At 35.3% G+C, this 10,580-nt stretch overlaps 2 protein-coding genes across 2 annotated transcripts in view; one reads left to right on the forward strand and one right to left on the reverse strand.

Annotated features, from left to right (window-relative positions):
- The first annotated feature begins 1,266 nt into the window (after window positions 1-1,266).
- On the forward strand, window positions 1,267-4,227 carry LOC107700695 (RWD domain-containing protein 1-like). Its single transcript, XM_016502432.1, has 7 exons — window positions 1,267-1,452; window positions 1,847-1,912; window positions 2,642-2,772; window positions 2,892-3,035; window positions 3,518-3,650; window positions 3,743-3,805; window positions 3,926-4,227. Exons 1-7 carry the CDS (start codon window positions 1,380-1,382, stop codon window positions 4,036-4,038), a joined length of 723 nt encoding a protein of 240 aa, XP_016357918.1. The 5' UTR covers window positions 1,267-1,379; the 3' UTR covers window positions 4,039-4,227.
- A 965-nt stretch (window positions 4,228-5,192) lies between these two features.
- The window catches only part of LOC107700676 (amine sulfotransferase-like), a 7,619-nt gene continuing 2,231 nt past the window's right edge, over window positions 5,193-10,580 (reverse strand). The window contains exons 2-8 of the mRNA XM_016502411.1: window positions 8,223-8,384; window positions 7,755-7,963; window positions 7,465-7,591; window positions 7,278-7,372; window positions 6,220-6,362; window positions 5,865-5,905; window positions 5,193-5,470 (exon numbers count right to left, since the gene is read on the reverse strand). Coding sequence (XP_016357897.1) covers window positions 5,340-5,470; window positions 5,865-5,905; window positions 6,220-6,362; window positions 7,278-7,372; window positions 7,465-7,591; window positions 7,755-7,963; window positions 8,223-8,384 — 908 coding nt within the window. The 3' untranslated portion in view covers window positions 5,193-5,339. The remainder of the gene's footprint in view (window positions 5,471-5,864; window positions 5,906-6,219; window positions 6,363-7,277; window positions 7,373-7,464; window positions 7,592-7,754; window positions 7,964-8,222; window positions 8,385-10,580) is intronic.

Raw genomic sequence — 10,580 nt, forward strand, 5'->3', positions numbered from 1 at the left:
ACCTTATTAAAATCTCTTAGTGAGATTGATGCACCTTTCAAAAACACAAAATCAGAAAAGGAAGGAAGGTCCCCGTCAGAATTGAACAAATCAGAAACAAAAAAAAGATATTTTGATTCACCCATTCAATTAAAAAAACAATAGATTTTCATTGTTCCAAAGAATACACGTGTGCGGGGAGAAATTATGTTTAAAAGCAATCTTCCAGGATTCTAGGGCTTGTTTATGAAAATTTGACAGTTTAATAGGTAACTTACTACACTTAAAGTTACAGGACAATAAAAATGTAAGGCCATCACAACGTTTAAAGCATAGGTTAGGGATCCAAAACCAGGGTAACTCATTATTAGAAAAACAATTCTTAATCCAGTTAATTTTGAAAGTCTGGTTAATGATATTAAAATCTAAAGCATTAAGACCACCCTCCTTATAATTTCTTATCATAGATTTCCTTTGAACACATTCTGTCTTATTTTTTCCAAATAAAGCGGAATAGCAGAGAGTTAATAATTTTAATAGTTTTTTGATCAACATAAAGGGAAAAAGCAGGATAAACTAGGCGTGAAATGCCCTCAGCCTTAGTCAGCAAGACTCTTCCATAAATTGACAAGTCTCTCTGCAGCCAGCAACATAAAATCTTCTAACCTTATCTAACCTTGGCTGAAAATTGTGATGGAGACGGTCTGAATCAGATCTGCAGATATCAACCCCTAGATATTTTACATGACGTTTAACTATAATACCATCACCAGAAATTTTATTGGAATCATGTACATATAAAATTTAACTTTTTGGGGATATACTACTAATCCTGAAGCTTTGGAAAAAATAATAAATTAATTGAAGGCAACAGAAACTTGTGAATAATTTTTAAGAAAAAGACAAGTATCGTCAGCTAACTGACTAATTATCAATGTATTCCCTCCAATATTTATACCTTCAATATTGGAGTGCTTCATATGCAAACTTAATAGCTCGGCGGCTAATAGAAAAAGAAAAGGAGAGATGGGGCATCCTTGCCGAATACCTCGAGCCACAGAAAACCGGGGAGAAGTGCCGGAAGCTAAGGAAACACAGACGATCAATTTTCGGCACGACACCGGCAGGCTTTGTAATCCATGCCAGAATCGAGCCTTTTCACACGTTTATTTGTATCTATTATTTATTTTGTATACAACCGTTGTAGTAGGTTCAAGACGGAGACAGCATGAATTACTACAATGCTACTAATGTTTAGCAGAGCAAGTAAAATTGGGGTGTTACTCATGCCTCTCTGACCGTAGCTCAGACATTACTGGTGATCGCAGATGACATCGATGCCAGCGGGGCCTTACGTTTCTTCCATGCAGGCTCTAATCTATGGACATTTGTGACATAAAATGACAGACTACGGCGAGGAGCAGAGGAATGAACTAGAAGCAATAGAGTCCATTTACCCAGACTCATTTACAGGTAATATTGACCGCAAAATTTATGTTTATGCCTATAACTTCGCACCGCTGCCCGTTAGCCGACTGGCTTTTCATTTAACAAAGTTAGTTAAACGTAAGAGCGAATCAGTCATCTCTTTGATATCATTCTTTATAGCAGCAGATTAAGCTGTCACAGGTTAAGAAACAAAGCAAAAATTAACCGATGGTCAGCAATAAGATGTCAAGCAGAAGTTGTGTCAGATTTATGTTTACGTGCTGCTTTGAATAACCTGTCGAAGTACTGGTTCAGTCAATGGTCAGTGGTCACCCACACATACCTGTTTACTTCCAGGCTGTGGGAAGAGATGAGCAACCGTGAGCTCTGTATATTTCATTAGTTTGTTTCTTTCCTTACAATATCTCCTTTTATGCAGTGCTTTCCGAGGAGCCCACAAGCTTCACCATCACAGTTACTTCTGATGCGGGAGAAAATGAAGAGAGTAAGTTCATGTGCTTTACAGTGCTCGGAATATGTTACAGTGTGTTCTACTATCATTAACCCTGTGAAGTGTCATATTTGATACATCGAGCTTTTATGGCTCATGCAGTATGATATTGGAGAATATGGAAGAAGAAAAACACTTTTATTTAGAGGCCCAAACTGAGCAAAAATATGCAATTTGGTGCAGTTGCTGATAATTATATGGCCAGAAAGTAAGAAGTATGATGTATGATGCCTTGTATTGTAAATCAATAAACTCTTTGCAACAGTACAACAGACTGCTTACATAAAATGCCTATAAATATCACTTGTCCTTCTTAATCTCCCAATACTGCTTAGTTTTATGATCAAAGCTCTGTAGTTTTTTATTGTGGTGGGCAAAACGTATAATGCAATGCAGTACAATGTTGATTGAGAGATGTACAAATAACTGAGAGGCCCTAGAAATGTATGTATCCAATATGATACAGTAGGCTTTAGGGGTGTCCAACTCGGTCCTGGAGGGCCACTGTCCTGCCGAGTTTAGCTCCAACCCTAACTAAACACACCTGAACCTGAACCTGAACCTAATCGAGGTCTAACTAGGCATACTAGAAACATCCAGGCAGGTGTGTTGAGTCAAGTTGGAGCTAAACTCTGCAGGACAGTGGCCCTTGAGGACTGAGTTTGGACACCCCTGCTTTATAGGGTTACTGTGTAGCTCAATGCTGATTTCTGTCTGTTTTAGCGGTGGAGGTGACCCTAAAGTTTACATATGTGGAGAAATACCCAGATGAGCCCCCTCTCTGGGAGATCATCTCACAGGAGAACCTGGAAGATTCATATACAGAAGACATTCTAATGCTTTTACAGCAACAGGTCTGCACACGTGACATCTTAACCAGCAAAACACATTAACAGTGGATAAAGTGCACATACTGATGTTGGGTATTTTTTACTGTCCTTTAGTCCTTCCTAATAACCTCTTTCTTTTGTAGGCCGAAGAAAACCTGGGAATGGTTATGATATTCACGTTGGTGACAGCTGTGCAGGAGAAACTTAACGAAATAATTGACCAGATTAAGAGCAGAAGAGAAGAAGAGAAACAAAGAAAAAAAAGGGAGACCGAAGAAGCTGAGAAGGTTTGAGCATGTCTTGTGAATGTAGACTAACATTAAAGGAATAGTTCACCCAAAAAAGAAAAATTGCTGAAAATCTACTCCCCCTCAGTCCATCCACGATGTAGACGAGTTTTTCTTCATCAGAACCGATTTGGAAAAATGTAACATTACTCCACTTGCTCACCAGTGGATCCTCTGCAGTGAATGGGTGCCGTCAGAATGAGAGTCCAAACAACTGATAAAAACATTGCAACAATCCAAAAGTTTGTTTAGCCACAATAAACAAGTACTTTTGTCAGTAAAGACAAATAATGCTTTTGCTAGAGGTGGAAGTACAGCTTCTACCAGTAGGGGGCCATGATGACTTACAAAAGCAGACCAACCAAACTGTACCACAACATTGCTATTATACTTAAATATTATGTTGAATGGTAGATTTGTTAGCAGTTACATAGCTATCCTTTATATTAAAATGGAAAATGTTTTTGTTTTGCTTTTCTCAGCGTGTATTCCAAGGCACTGTGGTCACAATTGAGAACTTCTTATCATGGAAAGCCAAATTTGAACAAGAAATGGTAGAACTAAAGAAGAAAAGGCAGAAAGAAGAGGAGCAGACAGGAAAGGGAAAACTCACAGGTGAGTTGCTATCATAACATTGAAAGTAGTGTAGAAACCCAAATCTGAACCACCTTTTGTCATGATCTGCTCATTTACTTTTTATGTTACAGGAAAACAGCTGTTTGAGAGAGACCACAATCTTGACACATCAGATATCCAGTTCTTGGAAGACAGTAAGCAATGTCAATTATTATTATTATTTTATATTCAAGTTGCCATAGGATGCCTTTTTCTTTTTTAAACTTATACTTGATTGTCCTTCAAAGTTGGTCTTCTTTGCTCTTTTCCTCTAGGTGGGAACAGTGTGGAAGTAGACGAATCACTGTTTCAAGACATGGATGATTTGGATTTGGATGAGGATGACCCTGATTTCAACCCACTGGACTTAGGCAGTGATGAGGACTGAATTGTGTTAACTCTCAACCTGACAAGAATGATATAGATGCCGACGTCCTGTGGAGCAGGACTTCAGCTCACCCGTTCTAAACACAAACTTTTTCAGTCACTACCATCTATGATGCAGCATATTTTACAATAACTGTCAAACATATTGTCATTTGTTACAATTATTGCTATTAAAACATTCTCTTATTTTGCTGAATGGCTTCATTAACACAAGAGTTGCATTAGGTTAGTGTTTCCTAGAGATGTGACCTGGCAGGTATTACATCCCGAGTTTAACGCCAATCACTTCCTGTTTTTCGTCTAACTGTTTGTCTATACAGTACAAGCCAATAAATAAGAATTTACCAAAAAGTATTAGCATATTAAATCAACACTTAATGAAATAACTGAAATCTGATGAAAAATCTAATGATTCTGCTTCATTGTTTCTGATTAACACTGACTTTATTTTATGTATCAATATTTAAATATGTTTGGAATTAACTTTATTTTGCATTTGACTGAAACATCTGTTTATTTCACTAAAAAGAATGCACAAGCAAGATTTAGAATTTTATATTTTTATACAAATACTCTTTTTAAATGGTAATTTCAAAACAGTATTCCAGAAGTGGACAGCAGTGAGTCACGACACATATCTGTCTGAAGCTGCCTTGAACTTTAAATTTATACAATTTAGGAAGCAAATAAGATATTTGCTTAACTTTGTACTTTGTATTACTGTTCAAAAGTTTGGGGTTGGTAATTTTTTTTTTAATGACGTGGCTAAAGCTCACTAAGGCTGCATTTATTTGATCAACAATCCAGTAAAAACAGTAATATTGTGAAATATGACAATTAAAATAACTTCTATTTTAATAGATTTTAATTTATTCCTGTGATGGCAATTACACCAGCCTTCAATGTAACATGATCCTTCAGTAATCATTCTAATATGCTGATTTGATGCTCGAGAAACATTTATTTTTTTATAAACGTATTATTATATAATAAATTATCAAAACAGGTGTACTTAATATTTTTGTAGAAACTGACTTTTTTTCAGGATTTCAGTTTTTATAACAGTGTAAAAGTCTTCACTGTCACTTTTGGCCAATTTGATGTATCCTAGCTGAATAAAATAATTTATTTAAAAAAACTCTTGCTGTCCCCAAATATTCTACACCAAACAGTAGAGTGGTTTAGCTGATCAAAATAAATAAATAATAATAATTTATTGACTCCAAACTTTTGAACATTTTCAGATATTCTTTATTTTTTTTACTTTTTTGATTTCAAACCCTGCTGATGAGCCTGAATAAATCATGGTGAGATGAGATCATTCATATCCCAGATGAAAGAAAGAGAAACATCTTTCATCTTCTGTTGGTACACTTTGTCAAATCTCTCATTCTGCGCCACAGTGAAGTAGTTCTTCCAGTCACCAACAGTTCCTGTTCAGAGTTAAGCAGTAAGGTTATATTCTAGTCAATAACCAAATTCAACAGGTTAATAACATTCAAATTACTTAATGGCAGAGATTAGTGACTATATTCTCAAAGGTTATCCTCATATCTTTGTCATGTTTAGAACAGATGTAATTCTTACATGTATACAATGACTTGTATACATGAGCAAAATATAACTAAATTCACTGTAGGAATGACAAAATGGGTGGAAACACATTTAAGAGATACTGTGGTTTGTAGGAGTCTTAAGAAAAGCTTTGTCTTGAAAATATATAGTCAACCCAAAAATGAGCACACAGATGAAGTATAATTATAGTTCACTACAAGTACAAATCCTTGTGAATGTTATGAAATTAAGATTCTGTCATCATTTACTCACCCTCATGTTTCCCCCCACCTGTATAACTTACTTTCTTTTCTCTTCATCACAAAAGATCAGAATCAGCATCCACCATTTACTTTCATTGTATGGAAAAAGGCTGTCAGTAACTACTGTGAGGGTGAGTAAATGATGACAGATTCTTCATTTTCACAATTGCAAGAATTTGTTGGTGTACTGATTTTTAATTGTATCATTTTTTTTTATGATTTTACTTTAATCTGTGTGCTTGAAACAGTGAGGTGTTACAGTGGGTACGGAAAGTATTCAGACCCCCTTAAATTTTTCACTCTTTGTTATATTGCAGCCATTTGCTAAAATCATTTAAGTTAATTTTTTTTCCTTATTAATGTACACACAGCAGATCTGCTGGTAATTGGCCTGAGGATTGTTCTTCATATTTTTGAAGGTACTGTGCTCAACAACATCATTCAATTGCTGTGATGTCAAGTTCCTCGCCAAGAATGAAGTGATCCTTTCAACCACTGACCGTAAGTCCTGCAAGCATGCACGGTTGATAAGTTACAGCAACAATTCTGGACTCACATTCCAACTCTGAGGTTATGTGTACACGTTTGGGGTCAAAATGTTTTTTGTTTTTTTCTTTCTTTAATACTTTTGAAAGAAGTCTTTATAACAAGGCTGCATTTATTTGATCAAAAATGCAGTAAAAACAGTAAGGGTTTCCGAAAGGTTTTATGAAAGTAAATTCAAGACTTCTTAAGACCAGTTAAAGAAGGAAGGAATTAAGGAATAAATATGCCAATATGTTCTTTACATGTAAATGTCTACATAATTGTATTAGCAGCCCTTTAAAGTTTGAAAATAACTTTCAACAATCATTGAAATTCTATGTTATTTTACTACATCTAGTTCAACTGCAGGAAAATTATAAATGTTGCCTTGGCAACTGAAATAAAATAAGTTTTAATTGTTTTTATATTTTCATTTTATTTCAGTTTATTTTATTTCAACAAAAATATTTTTATAGATTTATTTTTCAATTTCTCAGAAAACAAAACATGACATTTGAATTTTGCCTCTCAAGTACATATTTGTATGGGAAAACAAGACAAAAATGCAGAGGAAGATATATATAACTCCTCTGTATTTTTGATTTAAGACGATTTAATTTGTGGAAAGAAAAATTAAAACTTAGTATACTTAGCTTAGTATTTTTACATAAACTTTAGGATTCTTTGATGAATAGAAAGTTCCAAAGAATAGTATTTAATTTAAATAAAAATCTTTTGTAAAATTATAAATGTTTTTACTTTCTGTTGTTCAATGGAATGCATCCTTGCTGAATAAATGTATTTATTTCTTAAAACAATTCCTACTGACCCCAAACTTTTAAATGGTAGAGTATACAGTTTATCTTATTTATCAAGAAAACAAGCAAACCAGTCAAACCTTAATCATCTCCTCATATGTAATGTACAAGAAGTTCATCTCGTCTTTGTGGGAGCACCAGCTCTTGACATGCTCAAACCAGCAATTACCAAAAACTGAAACACATGATATATGTTGAGGATTTCTGGTCAAACAGTTGCTTTGATTGAAATGGCAACTTAGATAAAAGAAAAAGCTTTTTGTTTACCATTTCCTTCTATGAATTTCTCAAAAAATGTATCAAAGTCTTTTGGGGTCTCCAGCATATTTGCATATTTGTGAAAGTGGAAGTAAGACACCAAAACATCCTTTGGATTTCTGGCCACATAGATGACCTATTAGTCATTAGGAAGAGTGAAGAGATCATGTAAACATTTTCAATAGACTTAAGGAGACTGTACATGCTGTAAGAGAACGTAGCGGTCATAATTATTCAGTACATGATTATTTCACTGAAGCCATACAGATGCAGTGGCAGCTTGATAGAAGAGATCTCACCTTGCCCTTCTTTTGTTTCAGTCCAAGTGGCATGAATTTGTATGGCAGATGAGACACACAGATCCTGGGGGAAGGGGCAGAAACAAACTGTTTCCTAGAGTCTAAAAGTTCAATCCATGGTACTCGCTCAGAATTCAGCTGCTCATTTGACGCTGTAACATCTCCCTTGACCTCTATTAGACTGAGGATTTGCTGCAACCAAATAGTGCCTGCAAAGATGATCAACACAAGCAAGAACATGTTTACAAATTCTCTAATAAATTGCACATAGGATGTCTATTACGATTACTGATCACTGAAGGATTTAAATCGTGCCATACTCAGTAAGCGTGCATTTTTGTGATTACAGTATAAATCTAATGTTCGTGAAGTGCTTGCTCACACTATTTTGAAAGCCGTTTATGAAAAAGTATTTTGCATACTGCACTTTTAGCAGTAGCATGTGGCTCCAATGGATCTCTATCTTACCTGATTTGGGGTAAGTAATGACAAAGACATCTGAGTCTTGAATCTCAAAGTTTTGAATTTGATCCACCACCTCAGGAGAGTGTATTCCAGATATTAGTTTGAAGCCCCTAAGAGGGACCAGCTTATATTCAGGGGCCTCACCACTGCTCTGACTGAAAACCTCTGAGAGACCAAAAAATGTAAATAAAGATATAATTAAATTAAAACATGTTATACATTATATGTCAGTGTCTACATTCAAATATTCACCAAGATAATCTATACAGTACATATGTTCACATGCATTCATAAAAAAAAAAAAGATAATATTTGCACAAATTAAACAATATTTACACCCAAAACCTAAAATCTCTTAAAGGGGTCATATGATGCGATTTCAATTTTTCCTTTCTCTTTGGAGTGTTACAAGCTCTTGGTGCATAAAGAAGATCTGTAAAGTTGCAAAGACTAAAGTCTCAAATCCAAAGAGATATTCTTTATAAAAGTTAAAGGGGTCATATGATGCTGCTAAAAATAACATTATTTTGTGAATTTGGTGTAATGAAATGTGTTTATGTGGTTTAAAGTAAAAAAAAAAACATTATTTTCCACATACTGTACATTATTGTTTCTCCTCTATGCCCCGCCTTCTGAAACGCATCAATTTTTACAAAGCTCATCGGTCTGAAAAAGCGAGGTGTGCTCTGATTGGCCAGCTATCCAGTGCGTTGTGATTGGCATAATGTTCTTTTTAGCAACATCATATGACCCCTTTAAGTGAATTAAAGGGCATAAATATATTCATGGAAATCATAGCATATATATGAGTATAGCATATAGTATATAAGGCTATATTTTCGCGTTTGACTGCGGTCAGGCCAGCCGCCACGTTATTTCGAGGGTTGCGCATATGCTACCCAGAGCCGTAGAGAGAGAGAGTTGTGACAACTCCGTTCACTCCAATATTGTTTCTGTATATATTTTATTGTTTCTGAATACATGACGTTACTTGATCTATATAGCCTAATTTTAGAACATTTCTGCCATATGAACATTACCAATTACCAATAAGAGTTCTGTTAACAGGTGTAACTGTGCCAAAGTAATGTAGAAACATTCATTTTCTGTAAAGCTGCTTTGAAACAATGTGTATATTAAAAAAGTGCTATACAAATAAATGTGAATTGAACAAAACTTAATGCATTTTTTTCTCCTCTCCAGATCAGTAGGGAAACCATACATTCACACTCCTTTCTGTGAGTGACTGGAGCACTCCCATGCAGCACAGCAAACTATAGTGGAGACTGTTCAAGGACAACATGCTTTATAGTTTATTATAAATGTATAAATCGATTGCTGTAAATAAGTGCATAACAAAAGTCAACATACATAAAATATATGATTAAATGCAGCAAACATGCTTTATAGTTTATTATAAATGTATATATCGATTGCTGTAAATAAGTGCATAACAAAAGTCAACATACATCAAATATATGATTAAATGTGTAATTTTTTTTAAGTTGTTTTAAATTGGAATATACTGCAACTATATTTTTATATATTAATAACTGAGGGGTGCACAAGAATCAAAAACATTAAACAAGATTAGTTTTCACTTAATAAAATACTGTAGCAAGTCTGAAAAAGTGTGTTATGCTGTCAGGTGTGATTTAAGTCAAATATGTTCTGTTCCTGTGTTTTGTGTTCTTTTTGCATGGGGGCTTTAAGGGGTGGGTGTTCTTCTGAAGAACGAGTCTGCGCACTCGTGTGTGGGTGGAGTCTGGGGGAAAGGTTCTGGAAGTTTGTGAGTTCAGAGAGAGAGAGTAGAGCTCAAGCGTTGGGTTTGTCTCGGGCACTCTCGTGAATAAAAAGCAAGCTAAAAAACCGTCAAGTTGTCGTTTCACTGACTGGATCGCTACACTGGTGTCAGAAGTGACCTAACCGAATCCAGTTGGTCTACGGGATTACTGACATTATTGTCCCGGCAGCACGATGCGGAAGCAGACTCGAGAAAAGATTCTAACATGCAAGTTGTAAGAACACACATACATACATACATAATTATATTTATATAGAAAGGCTGAAGTTACCTTGGTAGAAGACCACAGTGTCGTTTATATAGCAAACACGGACTTTTACCATGGTAACTAAAGCCTAAAATATGTTGCCATACACATATAAATACCTAGACTCCTCACTGGCCGCTTTGAGCCGTTGCTGCGATACGTCAACGCGTCCGCCATGTTTGTGAGGGCAAGACTGCCTTAAAAACAAATGGAGGTAAACGGAGGAGCTGCGTTTTTTTCTGGATAAAAACACGATAACGTTTACATTTATCAACCGATTTCAGAGGTTTGTGATCTACATGGAGTTAAA

This window comes from Sinocyclocheilus anshuiensis, unplaced genomic scaffold (genome assembly GCF_001515605.1).
Source record: "Sinocyclocheilus anshuiensis isolate Anshui unplaced genomic scaffold, SAMN03320099.WGS_v1.1 scaffold782, whole genome shotgun sequence".
In the NCBI taxonomy this organism is placed as follows: Eukaryota; Metazoa; Chordata; class Actinopteri; order Cypriniformes; family Cyprinidae; genus Sinocyclocheilus; species Sinocyclocheilus anshuiensis.